Source organism: Coregonus lavaretus (genome assembly GCF_964263955.1).
Source record: "Coregonus lavaretus genome assembly, chromosome: 15".
Taxonomy (NCBI): Eukaryota; Metazoa; Chordata; class Actinopteri; order Salmoniformes; family Salmonidae; genus Coregonus; species Coregonus lavaretus.
The window spans coordinates 14,547,340-14,562,394 of record NC_140002.1 but is presented as its reverse complement, the minus strand read 5'-3'; the positions used below and the strand labels follow the sequence as shown (position 1 = coordinate 14,562,394).

The 15,055-nt window shown below is 44.9% G+C and overlaps 1 protein-coding gene across 4 annotated transcripts in view; it reads right to left on the bottom strand.

Moving 5' to 3' along the window:
• Positions 1-4,085: 4,085 nt before the first annotated feature.
• LOC311143208 (sodium/calcium exchanger 2-like) overlaps positions 4,086-15,055 on the bottom strand; it is a gene marked incomplete at its 3' end in the record, with an annotated part of 28,225 nt that continues 17,255 nt past the window's right edge. For all 4 annotated transcript variants that reach the window (XM_084179002.1, XM_084179005.1, XM_084179003.1 and 1 more), the window contains exons 8-11: positions 9,867-9,979; positions 8,587-8,701; positions 4,746-5,012; positions 4,086-4,462 (exon numbers count right to left, since the gene is read on the bottom strand). In XM_084179002.1, the coding sequence (XP_084035128.1) occupies positions 4,086-4,462; positions 4,746-5,012; positions 8,587-8,701; positions 9,867-9,979 (872 nt within the window). The remainder of the gene's footprint in view (positions 4,463-4,745; positions 5,013-8,586; positions 8,702-9,866; positions 9,980-15,055) is intronic.

Sequence of the window (15,055 nt, the reverse complement as noted above, 5' to 3'; positions counted from 1 at the left end):
TTTATAGGGTTAGGGTTCCCACAGCCATATTTCCATGTTACAGCACTTGGCCACTTAGCAAATTTCAGGTCTGCCGAGTGCAAACTTGAACTTTGTGAACATTCGGTGCAACTTCCACGTGCGTTTAACGTTACTGTGAACACTGAGGCTGTACACACTTTAAGTTACAGTTTCAGACAGTGGTCAAATAGGCTACTGTGGTTATTTGATCATAATGTAGGCCTACCAGAGTGGCCTACCATCAAAAACAATGGAGAAAATGCATCCCATAACATTTTAACATGAAAATAGCTGTTCTATCATTCAGCTTACAGAAGCAGCCAATGTGTGGTGTTTATAATATTTATAATAATAATAATAATAATATAATAATAATAAAAATATAATAATATTTAATGTAGGCCTACATTCCATGAGACTTTTGAAAAAAAAACATGCAGGGCTTGACATTAACCTGTTTATCCTCTTGTCCTTCAGACAAGGAGGTGACTGAAAATGTTGTGTTATTTGATGCAAGAAACCACTTTACAAAATACAATGCATTATTATTCCCATACCGTGCATGTCAATGAAATAGAATCCTACTCCGATGCATTCTGCCTCCAACAAAATCTCTTGCATAATTTGTTTTACATATTAATTCTTGCATAGTTGGTTTTGTTTCGGTATGTTGCATTGATGGTTAATATTGCGTTTATTCGATCACGATTCCCACAGTAAAGGGAAACATTGATTAAGGGGGAAAACTCTAGAAAGTTGAGTGAAGTTCAATCTCGTGCTTCTCTGTGCGGGCTGATATTTCTTATACGTGGCAGTCCCGCGCACGCACGCAGTTTAGAGGGAACATTGGTGTGGACTACCTGTGCTAAATAGCTACAGTGCCTTCGGAAAGTATTCAGACCCCTTGACTTTTTCCACATTTTGTTACGTTACAGCCTTTCTCCCATTCTTCTCTGCAGATCCTCTCAAGCTCTGTCAGGTTGGATGCAGAGCGTTGCTCCACAGCTATTTTCAGGTCTCTCCAGAGATGTTAGATTGGGTTCAAGTCCGGGCTCTGGCTGGGCCACTAAAGGACATTCAGAGACTTGTCCCGAAGCCACTCCTGCGTTGTCTTGGCTGTGTGCTTAGGGTCGTTGTCCTGTTGGAAGGTGAACCTTCACCCCAGTCTGAAGTCCTGAGTGCTCTGGAGCAGGTTTTCATCAAGGATCTCTCTGTACTTTGCTCCGTTCATCTTTGACTCGATCCTGACTAGTCTCCTAGTCCCTGCCGCTGAAAAACATCCCTAAAGCATGATGCTGCCACAACCATGCTTCACCGTAGGGATGGTGCCAGGTTTCCTCCAGACGTGATGCTTGGCATTCATGCCATAGAGTTCAATCTTGGTTTCATCAGACCAGAGAATCTTGTTTCTCATGGTCTGAGAGTCTTTAGGTGCCTTTTGGCAAACTCCAAGCGGGCTGTCATGTGCCTTTTACTGAGGAATGGCTTCCGTCTGGCCACTCTACCATAAAGGCCTGATTGGTGGAGTGCTGCAGAGATTGTTGTCCTTCTGGAAGGTTCTCCCATCTCCACAGAGGAACTCTGGAGCTCTGTCAGAGTGACCATCGGGTTCTTGGTCACCTCCCTGACCCAGGCCCTTAGTCCCCGATTGTTCAGTTTGGCCGGGCGGCCAGCTCTAGGAAGAGTCTTGGTTGTTCCAAACTTGAATGATGGAGGCCACTGTGTTATTGGGGACCTTCAATGCTGCAGAAATGTTTTGGTACCCTTCCCCAGATCTGTCAACTGTGGGACCTTATATAGACAGGTGTGTGCCTTTCCAAATCATGTCCAATCAATTGATTTTACCACAGGTGGACTCCAATAAAGTTGTAGAAACATCTCAAGGATGATCAATGGAAACAGGATGCACCTGAATTTTCTGAATTTCTAAAAACCTGTTTTCGCTTCGTCATTATGGGGTATTTATTATGTGTAGAATGTTGAGAAAAAATACATATTTAATCCATTTTAGAATAAGGCTGTAACATAACAAAATGTGGAAAAAGTAAAGGGGTCTGAATAATTTCCGAAGGCACTGTATCTGATTCTCCGAACACCTGTATGTAAACGGAAGACAGACACCACAAACATGTTGTCACTGAAAAATACTGTCAGCTGCAACTGTGTTAAAAATTGTTTAAAAACGGATTAAAACAGTGTGTATTTTGTATTTGTGAAATTATTTTGATGTGATATGAAAGTAGAGGGATTTATGTTTCTAGGACTGTACCGTAATTGAGAATCAATTCACGTTTAGATGGAGTATTTGGCTGTTTTGGCTTCCAGAGCCAATTCACCCTTTACAGAATATGAAAGGTCCTTGGACTAAGGAGTAATGTTACGCTCCTTTAGTCCAATATTGAGCTAGCTCCAGCAGATACTTCCTTAGGCCTTCATTACAATACTACAATAAAATTTGAGATTGATCAAACAGAGACTGAGAACTGTGATACATTTTCAATGTAATTGTTACAACTTGAAATAAATGACAATGTCATATACATACATTTATTGACAGAATTCATGAATAAATGGTTGATAAGACTACTCGTTTTGAGTTGGATAAATTATCTCTGTCACATTGTCACTAAATGGCAGATACTCAGTTATTTCTCTATAATTTACAGTATTTAATGTCACAGCAGCTTCTCAGCATTTTCAACAGCATGCAACAGCATGCTACTAAACAGCATTGAGCCAATAGTCTTTGGTTGTTGTTGCTATGAAGACTGGGGTGAGCCCAAAATAAAGAGGATAGGTGCATTATATTAGCATTTTGTCTCTTGCCACATGATGACATAATAAAATAATATATATACAACTGTTTCCAAGAGAAATGTATAATACAAAAGCTGGGGAAGAGGTTGTTGTGGGTGTTGGAGGCAGCTGTATCCATTGAGCCATACAGGACAATACGGGAGAAAGGGAGATGCTTTTCTGCCAAGTGTAGTTTACATTGTTCTGTTCATCAAGTTTATCTGGGTCAGCCTCCGTAGATGCCCTCGTTCAACTAAGGTAGGTAGGCCATAAGCAGCAAGATGAAGACCTAGACTCAGACCAAGACTCTTATTTGACCTTACAGTCAAATAAGGCATCTTCCCCAGTGGGCAACACTGGTTGAAATGACATAATTTCAAACAGTTTGCCCAAAGGGTCCTCCTAAGTGTTAGCCATTGCATTCCTACCCGGCTCCCACATTAGGGAATTAACATTGGGGTGCTGATACTTTGCCGCCGGCAAGGCAAGCAGAACAAGGTGCCCCCTCAGTGTTGTGTTAGTCCTACTTGGCCACTAGCTCTGGTCCATCGCGTGATGACAACAACGAGTTGCCTCTGCAGAGGTAACTCGTTGTCATTGCACGATGGACCAGAGCTACTTGGCCAAATTAACTCTGACAAGAGATGGTATTCAGTGAAAGATCTTGACCACATGAGTTGAGAGACTACCAAAGATCATGGCCTGGTCCAAAACTGTAAAAATATACCCAGACCTCAGGAGCTGAGGCCTAGACAGTCCCAGACCAGAATCATGTCGATGTGGTCTCCAGTGGTGTCAAGATCCAGACTTCACACTCCGTCCAGACTCTATCCATGTCTTTTCTTTTAACCTGATCTGCCTATTTTAAAGAGTGTCTTTGCACTGTGTCCCCTCCACTATTTATACCAGGCATATAACATCCTGTGATTGTGATCATCACATAGTCCATCACCACCACATTCCTCTACTAATAACCAGCTTTTCCTTCTACATTTCCTTCGACACACTAAATTGTGTGTGTGTGAGAGAGAGAGTGTGTGACATTCTCTCTGTGAGCAGTGGCAGTGAGTATAGAAGATAGACATTTGCATCATTACTCCTGGTAGCGGAACTTCTGCTAGATGTCGAAGATGTGTCGCTGCAGTGGCAATGATGATGATGATGATGTATGTGTGTGTGTGGTGTGCTCACACGTGTGTGTGCATGTGTGCGTGAAAGCATGTATGCACATGTGTGTGTGTGTGTGCATGTGTGAGTTTCTCAATCTACCCATCTAGCCCTGTGCTCCCTCAGAAGCCCTTTACATGGCAGTAGGCCTCCAGGCTGGAAAAGAGGATGTAGATGAACCAGAGGCCAAAGAAGAACAGGGTGGTGAGCACCTTGGTGACCTTGGGGCCCCCCAGCTCACCCCCTACAGACGGCCGGCGGCGGAGCATCAGCACCCCCATGTTGATGAAGGCGAAGATGGTGAAGAGCGTGACCGAGAAGGCCAGGGAGCCGGGGTCCACGCGGAAAGCTTGACCTTTGGTCTCCCAGTAGATGGCAGCGATGGACCACGCCACCCCGATGCCCAGGAAAACGTTGACCGCATTGCTACCTGTCACGTTGCCCACCGACGCGTCGGCATACTGGTCCTGGGTGGCAGCGACTTTACTGGCAAAGGTGTCTATGGAAAGAGGTTGAATATGGGGATGGGTTGAAAATAAGGTTAGGACTAGGATGACTAAGGCTGGGAGAGGTTTAAATAGAGGTAGGGAGGTATGGTTTTGGGTTATAGTTAAAATCAAATCAAATACGTGAGAGTTAGTTCAAGAGTTAGGTTTAGGGTAAATAGCTAGCTTGGATTGAAGATAAAGTAACTTAAAGCAGACACTCAATCACACACACACACACACACACACACACACCTCCAACCCCCCCCCCCCCCCCCCCAACACACACACACTCACCAGGGATGGAGGTGCCCAGAGCCACAAACACCACAGCAGTGACACTGTCTTTGAGGCCCACGGTGCAGCCGAAGTGGGAGGCCAGGTCCCCGATGACGATGGTTAGTAAACCGATGACAATGATGGACACCACAAAGCAGGCCCAGCCGTTCCAGTACTCGGTAGGCGGCACACAGGCAAATAGAATCTTCCAGAATACCGTCACAATGTGCATGAAGTAGTCAAAGCAGTTGGGCAGTCGCCGCTCTACTCCATCTTCCTCGTCACCTGGCAAAACAAGGCAGGTAGACAGTGACAAACAGCGTTTATCGATGAGCATTTAGTATTTATCGATTAGCATACATTTGCCGGAGAAAATACCAAACCATGATACAAACAAACCGTACAGACAAACAAACACGCAAGCACACACACACGATATACTGTATCATATACACATTATATATATGTATCAGTACATATTTGAATTATACACAGTACCAGTCAAAAGTTTGGACACACGTACTCATTCAAGGGTTTTTCTTTATTTTTACTATTTTCTACATTGTAGAATAATAGTGAAGACATCAAAACTATGAAATAACATATATGGAATCATGTAGTAACCAAAAAAGTGTTAAACAAATCAAAATATATTTGAGATTTGAGATTCTTCAAAGTAGCCAACCTTTGCCTTGATGACAGCTTTGCACACTCTTGGCATTCTCTCAACCAGCTTCATGAGGTAGTAACCTGGAATGTATTTCAATTAACAGGTGTGCCTTGTTAAAAGTTAATATGTGGAATTTATTTCCTTCTTAATGCGTTTAAGCCAATCAGTTGTGTTGTGACAAGGTAGGCGTGGTATACAGAAGATAGCCCTATTTGGTAAAAGACCAAGTCCATATTATGGCAAGAACAGCTCAAATAAGCAAAGAGAAACGACAGTCCATCATTACTTTAAGACATGAAGGTCAGTCAATCCGGAAGATTTCAAGAACTTTGAAAGTTTCTTTAAGTGCAGTCGCAAAAACCATCAAATGCTATGATGAAACTCGCTCGCATGAGGACCGCCACAGGAAAGGAAGACCCAGAGTTACCTCTGCTGCAGAGGATACATTCATTAGAGTTAACTGCACCACAGATTGCAGCCCAAATAAATGCTTCACAGAGTTCAAGTAACAGAAACATCTCAACATCAACTGTTCAGAGGAGAGTGCGTGAAATCAGGCCTTCATGGTCAAATTGCTGCAAAGAAACCACTACTAAAGGACACCAATAAGAAGAAGAGAATTGCTTGGGCCAAGAAACACGCTCAATGGACATTAGACCGGTGGAAATCTGTCCTTTGGTCTGATGAGTCCAAATATGAGATTTTTGGTTCCAACCGCCGTGTCTTTGTGAGACGCAGAGTAGGTGAACGGATGATATCTGCATGTGTGGTTCTCACCGTGAAGCATGGAGGAGGAGGTGTGATGGTGTGGGGGTGCTTTGCTGGTGACACTGTCTGTGATTTATTTACAATTCAAGGCACACTTAACCAGCATGGCTACCACAGCATTCTGCAGCGATACGCCATCCCATCTGGTTTGTGCTTAGTGGGACTACCATTTGTTTTTCAACAGGACAATGACCCAAAACACACCTCCAGGCTGTGTAAGGGCTATTTGACCAAGGAGAGTAATGGAGTGCTGCATCAGATGACCTGGCCTCCACAATCACCCGACCTTAACCCAATTGAGATGGTTTGGGATGAGTTGGACCGCAGAGTGAAGGAAAAGCAGCCAACAAGTGCTCAGCATATGTGGGAACTCCTTCAAGACTGTTGGAAAAGCATTCCTTATGAAGCTGGTTGAAAGAATGCCAAGAGTGTGCAAAGCTGTCATCAAGGCAAAGGGTGTCTACTTTGAAGAATCTCAAATATAAACTATATATTGATTTGTTTAACACTTTTTTGGTAACTACATGATTCCATATGTGTTATTTCATAGTGTTGATGTCTTCACAATTATTCTACAATGTAGAAAATAGTAAAAAGAAAGAAAAACCCTGGAATGAGTAGGTGTCCAAACTTATGTAATGTACAGTACCAGTCTAAACACAGGTTACAGTGAGGGAAAAAAGTATTTGATCCCCTGCTGATTTTGTACGTTTGCCCACTGACAAAGACATGATCAGTCTATAATTGGTAGGTTTATTTGAACAGTGAGAGACAGAATAACAACAAAGAAATCCAGAAAAACGCATGTCAAAAATGTTATAAATTGATTTGCATTTTAAATGAGGGAAATAAGTATTTGACCCCTCTGCAAAACATGACTTAGTACTTGGTGGCAAAACCCTTGTTGGCAATCACAGAGGTCAGACGTTTCTTGTACTTGGCCACCAGGTTTGCACACATCTCAGGAGGGATTTTGTTCCACTCCTCTTTGCTGATCTTCTCCAAGTCATTAAGGTTTCGAGGCTGACGTTTGGCAACTCGAACCTTCAGCTCCCTCCACATATTTTCTATGGGATTAAGCTCTGGAGACTGGCTAGGCCACTCCAGGACCTTAATGTGCTTCTTCTTGAGCCACTCCTTTGTTGCCTTGGCCGTGTGTTTTGGGTCATTGTCATGCTGGAATACCCATTCACGACCCATTTTCAATGCCCTGGCTGAGGGAAGGAGGTTCTCACCCAAGATTTGACGGTACATGGCCCTGTCCATCGTCCCTTTGATGCAGTGAAGTTGTCCTGTCCCCTTAGCAGAAAAACACCCCCAAAGCATAATGTTTCCACCTCCATGTTTGACGGTGGGGATGGTGTTCTTGGGGTCATAGGCAGCATTCCTCCTCCTCCAAACACGGCGAGTTGAGTTGATGCCAAAGAGCTCGATTTTGGTCTCATCTGACCACAACACTTTCACCCAGTTCTCCCCTGAATCATTCAGATGTTCAGTGGTCCTCTGTAGCTCAATTGGAAGAGCATGGCGCTTGTAACGCCAGGGTAGTGGGTTCGATCCCCGGGACCACCCATATGTAAAAATGTATGCACACATGACTGTAAGTCGCTTTGGATAAAAGCATTTGCTAAATGGCATATTATTATTATTATTGGCAAACTTCAGACGGCCCTGTATATGTGCTTTCTTGAGCAGGTGGACCTTGCGGGCGCTGCAGGATTTCAGTCCTTCACGGCGTAGTGTGTTACCAATTGTTTTCTTGGTGACTATGGACCCAACTGCCTTGAGATCATTGACAAGATCCTCCCAAGATCCTGGGCTGATTCCTCACCGTTCTCATGATCATTGCAACTCCACGAGGTGAGATCTTGCATGGAGCCCCAGGCCGAGGGAGATTGACAGTTATTTTGTGTTTCTTCCATTTGCGAATAATCGCACCAACGGTTGTCACCTTCTCACCAAGCTGCTTAGCGATGGTCTTGTAGCCCATTCCAGCCTTGTGTAGGTCTACAATCTTGTCCCTGACATCCTTGGAGAGCTCTTTGGTCTTGGCCATGTTGGAGAGTTTGGAATCTGATTGATTGATTGCTTCTGTGGACAGGTGTCTTTTATACAGGTAACAAGCTGAGATTAGGAGCACTCCCTTTAAGAGTGTGCTCCTAATCTCAGCTCGTTACCTGTATAAAAGACACCTGGGAGCCAGAAATCTTTCTGATTGAGAGGGGGTCAAATACTTATTTCCCTCATTAAAATGCAAATCAATTTATAACATTTTTGACTTGCGTTTTTCTGGATTTTTTTGTTGTTATTCTGTCTCTCACTGTTCAAATAAACCTACCATTAAAATTATACACTGATCATTTCTTTGTCAGTGGGCAAACGTACAAAATCAGCAGGGGATCAAATACCTTTTTCCCTCACTGTATGTCTGACCTCCTGAACTGACAGTGACCGCCTCAATGAACTGTTCTCTCCAGGAATGAGTTCCAATCACCACGGCCAGATTGGTGTCCTTCAAGAGTTTGTCCACGGTGCTCTATCAAAACACAAAAAAGATTAGCAATGAGAGTGGGCAAATATTCAACTACAAAAGCAGCCGATAAAAGCTGACACGGCATGCTCTGAAGCACAAACTCATAAAATGTCACACACATTCCGTTTCATGACTTCTGTTCTTATCAAAACTGAAGTCAGGATAGACATGAGGGTAGAAGAGTAGCATCATTACATTACATAAATGTCCTATCTCGTCACGTACAGGACAGTTTGTGTGAAAAGGTTTCTTGGCTTTGATATACTGTACATTCTATCTACATCACAATACACTGTTTCTATTCCAGTGTTTGTCGACCTGGTCCTCGGACAGCCCCACCGAGAGATTACCCCAGCGATTCCACACGTTTTTAGAACTAGCTCACTTGATTAAACTAGTCATCTAATCACCAAGCCCTTGATAAGTTGAATCAGGTGTTCTGGTGGTGGAATAGACCAAATATGTAATGGCTGGGAGGGGGCAAAACTAGGTTGAGCAACAGCACTGCTTTATTTAATTTTATGTTTAATTTTGTTAGTTTTTTACCACTTCTTGACATACTTCTCGCTTAACCCGGAAGCCAGCTGCACCAATCTGTCAGAGGAAACACCGTACAACTGGCGACCGTGTCAGCGTGCATGCGCCCGCCCCGCCACAGGAGTCGCTAGAGCGCGATGGGACAAGGAAATCCCGGCAGGCCAAACCCTCCCCTAACCCGGACGACGCTGGGCCAATTGTTTGTCGCCTCATGGCTCTCCCGGTCGCGGCTGGCTGCAACACAGCCCGGGATCGAACCCGGATCTGTAGTGACGCCTCAAGCACTGCAGTGCCTTAGACCGCTGCGCCACTCGGGAGGCCCAGCACTGCTCTATTCTGAAAGATGAGAAAATGTAGTAGGAAGTAGAGATCATCCAGTTCGAGAGGCTCTCAGTAAAGAGACACCTCAATCCTGTCTAATCAATCCCAGAGCACACTACGTGCTAGTGGCTACAATACCGGGTCTAGTATCCCATTTGGAGTCATTCCCTGTCGGATCTGTTGGGTGAGAGGATGCCACAGTGGGAGGGGTTAATCAAACATAACACAACACACATACAGACACGCACGCACACACTGTATATATGACACAGACACATGCATGCACGCACGCATGCGTACACACACACACCTTAAACTTGTAGGACTCCTCTATGATGACCTCTAGCCTGCTGTGCTCCCCTAGAATGGGCTTCCCCATCTCTGAGATACGCCTGGCGTCCTCCACTTCTGGAGTAGGGTTCCCTAAAAGGGGAGAGGAAAGGGGAAAGTTATCTTACTACAATACATGATGGGACTATTATAAATGGAGTTAAACAAATACATATTTTGTAGTTATGATGGGGTTAGACAGTTCAACTAAGCTCATTATGCTTTTATAAGCGATATTGTTAAAGAATCAATGGGTATATATAATTTTAATGTTCAAAAACGTCTGTAAAAATCACAGTGGGCCTTTCAATTGCGTGCAAAACTTATGAGATCTTACCCTGGTTGAGCAGCAGAGCTGCAATAGGAAGAGAAAACAATTAATTTGTGATTTTGAGATGTGATTACTTATCATGCTAATCAAGCTAAAGTGATTTTTGTATTGAACCTTTATTTATTCAGGTTAGTCTTGAAATCAAATGTATTTTGCAAGAGAGGCCTTGTCAAAATAGCAGCAGTCGACAAAAGACAGAAGTGACCCACCTTAATACACAGTACACATGCAATGATTTGATCAACTGAGAGACATATACTTTGCACAATGTACAAACAATAAATGAATGACAGATTTATCAGATCACAATGAGCATTCTGAAAGCAACCATGCAGTGAGGACAGAATCAGTACAAATTAACCGACAACAAATAAAAAATACATATATATTCCTGCTTCTCCCTCGGCTACTAAATGCAATAGTCCAGTGAGCACATCCAAAGAGGAATAGGCTTGACTTCCATCCATGTGAAAACAAATGTGGTGGTGCTTTTTTCAATGGGAGGCCATGGGAGAGGCTGGAGCTCGGTCAACATAAAAAAAAAGCTCATTCACTATGTGAGGCCTGTTTGATTGACTAAGAGGTGCATTGATTGACTAAAATGCTTACGTTGTTACTTTGGTACTGGTATGAGTGAACTAGCTTGACATCACTGTTATGTACTGTCCGTCGTATTGTGCATTTGTTATGGTTTACGACAGTGTGCTGCTTTATATATGAATGGTTGTCAGAATGAGTGGCACATGTCATTAAACGTCAGAGTGATTTACAATGTGAAACCGTGCAGACGTGCATTCTTCTACAGCAAAGCTAGATGTAACAATCATGCCGAATTTGAGAAAAACAACTTTATGTCAGAGACGTGCCTACTGTGCACATACACAGTCTTGTTCTGCCTAGTGACAAACCTCTCTGGCATCTTATTGGCTAAGAGTTCCAGCCTTTCCTCTGACTTCATGGACAACGATTCCCATGGCAAGTCCCTTATCTTGTCAGTATAGTTTAAAATCTTTGGCACATCTCCCAGCCTCACTACATTCTCCCTTTAAAGATGGGCTGAACTCATTCTTCTTCTTCTTCTGTGGATTTTATATGGTGGTTGGCAACCAACTTTAAGGTGCATTACTGCCACCAACTGGACTGGAGTGTGGACCAGCGACAGTGAAGGTCTAAATCCTACCCAATAATCTTGTCTCCCTAAGGAAAGGAAATACATAATTAAATACTACATCCCCTGAACATTTCCCCAGCAGTTCACTTAATCCTGGCTCTTCAACCCCATTACTCCTCAAATCTATTAACAATCGCTCCCTTTCTCTCACATATTTCTGGCACAAATAGAACATGTTCCCATCTCCTCCTGACAATGATCACACCTCCCAGTCGGATGTTTCCCCACCACTTTCAATGTACTATTTAGCCTTGTATGTCCCAGTCTCAGCCTTGTGACTACTATTTCCTACCTGCTCCCACCTTTTCCTGGATCTTATACAGGTATCTTCCCTTACTCTCCCTGTTCCACAACTCTTGTCACTTATTGTTAACCACTGTTCTTATGGGCTGAACTCATTGATTTGGCCTAGTATTTTAGCCTGCTGATTAAAAATGCAAGAAGCCATGAGCGAGAGCTGTTTTGGGGGTGTGGTTTGATGTGGGTGTGATATCCCAAACAGCCACTGTACCAACTGCGTGACGCAGCATGACACCGTGAACGTGATTGGTCAAGAATCCCAAGCTCCGAGTGTTATGAATTTCCTCTTCTCTAGAGTAGTATCTTTGACTGTGCTTGAATCTGAAAGTGCGGCAAGTGAACTTTGACAATAAATCGAAAATAGTGAAATCAAAGAATGGAACAAACCGAGGAAAAGCTTTAATAGAAGACAAGGACCGGTCCAATAATGCATTTCTTATTGGACTTCGTTTTTTGGACAAGGAGATTCATTTGGGAAATCCATTTGTAATATCGAAGAATGAAGAAAGCAATGGGAAAGGTGGATTCAATCAATGTGACTAGAAGCGGCCTTGTTTTGGTTTATTGTGTCGATGAAGAACAGAAGAAGTGTGCACTGGATCTAGCAAAATTGTCCACGTCAGAAGTAACATCTATTGATCTTTGGAGCAGGGCACCTGCCAAAGGAGTTATAGCTGGAGTCTCGTTGGATATAGATGAGTACCTTGGTCAGAAGATCCTAGGAGTGCACATCGCCTGACCCGTATGGTAAATGGAAGGAAGGAGAAAAGCCTATCGATATTATTGTTGTTTGAGGAGACTCTACCTGAATATATGAAGCTAGGATATGTGAGGTATGCGGTGAGAGCATCTGTGTCCAAACCATTATAGTGTGGGAATTGTAAAGGATATCAAATCAAATGTTATTTGTCACATGCACCGAATACAACAGGTGTAGACCTTACCGTGAAATGCTTACTTACAAGCCCTTAACCAACAATGCAGTTTTCAGAAAATATTTACTAAATAAACTACAGTAAAAAAAATGTATATTGAAAAAAAGTAACACAATAAAATAACAATAATGAGGCTATATACAGGGGGTACCAGTACCAAGTCAATGTGCGGGGGTACAGGTTAGTTGAGTATATTTGTACATGTAGGTAGGGGTAAAGTGTAGGTAGGGGTAAAGTGACTATGCATAGATAATAAACAGCGAGTAGCAGCAGTGTAAAAACAAAGGGGGCGTCCTGGATGGCAGGAAGCTTGGCCCCAGTGATGTACTGGGCCGTACGCACTACCCTCTGTAGCGCCTTATGGTCGGATGCCGAACCGTTGCCATACCAGGCGGTGATGCAACCGGTCAGGATGCTCTCGATGGTGCAGCTGTATAACGTTTTGAGGATCTGAGGACCTATGCCAAATCTTTTCAGTCTCCTGAGGGGGAAAATGCATTGTCGTGCCCTCTTCACAACTTTCTTGGTGTGTTTGGACCATGATAGTTTGTTGGTCATATGGACACCAAGGAACTTGAAACTCTCGACCCGCTCCACTACAGCTCTGTAGTCCACGATCATCTCTTTTGTCTTGCTCACGTTGAGGGAGAGGTTGTTGTCCTGGCACCACACTGCCAGGTCTCTGACCTCCTCCCTATAGGCTGTCTCATCATTGTCGGTGATCAGGCCTACCACTGTTATGTTGTCAGCAAACTTAATGATGGTGTTGGAGTCGTGCTTGGCCACGCAGTCGTGGGTGAACAGGGAGTACAGGAGGGGACTAAGCACACACCCCTGAGGGGCCCAAGTGTTGAGGATCTGTCACGATCGTTGACACATGATGAAGCGGACCAAGGCGCAGCGTTGAAGGTGAACATATTATTTATTTAGAATGATCACACGATCAAAACAACAACGATAACGTGACGTCTACGGTATAACACAAACCAAATCAGAACAAGATCCCACAAAGAATAGCTGAAAACAGCCTACCTAAGTATGGCTCCCAATCAGAGACAACGAGCAACAGCTGCCTCTGATTGGGAACCACCCTGACCAACATAGATCTATATGATCTAGAACAAAACCCAAAACATAGAAAACACAACATAGAAGCTACCCCGAGAAACTAAACATAGAAATCCACACCCTGGCTCAACATTTCAGAGTCCCCAGAGCCAGGGCGTGACAGTACCCCCCCCAAAGGCGCGGACTCCGACCGCGCCAACAGAACACCACAGGGGAGGGACCGGGTGGGCACTCCGCCTTGGCGGCGGATCCGGCTCTGGGCATGATCCCCACTCCCTCTCTAACCCCCCACAGTACCCCTGGTCCGGTCTGGCCCTGCTGGCCGGAGCTGGACTGACCACTGGTGGAGCGGATTGCTCTAGCTCCGACGTGAAGCATCTGACCGGTGCCGGACCAGCCACCGGTGGAACAGGCACGGGCCGTGCCGGACTGACGACGCACACCACTGGCTTGGTGTGGGGAGCAGGAGCGGGCCGAGCCGGGCTGTCGAAGCGCACCCCTGACTTGGTGCGGGGAGCAGGAACGGGCCGAGCCGGACTGACGACGCACACCACTGGCTTGGTGTGGGGAGCAGGAGCGGGCCGAGCCGGGCTGTCGAAGCGCACCACTGACTTGGTGCGGGGAGCAGGAACGGGCCGCGCCGGGCTGACGAAACGCACCACTGACTTGGTGCGAGTGGCAGGAACAGGCCGGACCGTACTGGGAACACACACCACTGGCCCTACGTGGGGATCAGGAACAGGCCGGACCGGACTGGCAACACACGCCAGTACCTCTCGCCGTGCCTCTACAACCTCCTTCCCCCTGGTGACCAGTGACTCCCGTAACCTGGCGTCCTCCTGCTGCCCCGTCGTCCACGGCGTTAGCCCCCCCCTAAAAAATGTATGGGCTTCACTCCTACCCGTGGCCAAGGCCTCCATCCCTCTTGCCAGACTCGCACTCATCTCCTCCCACGTCCATCCTCTCTCCTCGTCACGCTGCTTGATCCAGTCAAGGTGGGATCTTCTGTCACGATCGTTGACACATGATGAAGCGGACCAAGGCGCAGCGTTGAAGGTGAACATATTATTTATTTAGAATGATCACACGATCAAAACAACAACGATAACGTGACGTCTACGGTATAACACAAACCAAATCAGAACAAGATCCCACAAAGAATAGCTGAAAACAGCCTACCTAAGTATGGCTCCCAATCAGAGACAACGAGCAACAGCTGCCTCTGATTGGGAACCACCCTGACCAACATAGATCTATATGATCTAGAACAAAACCCAAAACATAGAAAACACAACATAGAAGCTACCCCGAGAAACTAAACATAGAAATCCACACCCTGGCTCAACATTTCAGAGTCCCCAGAG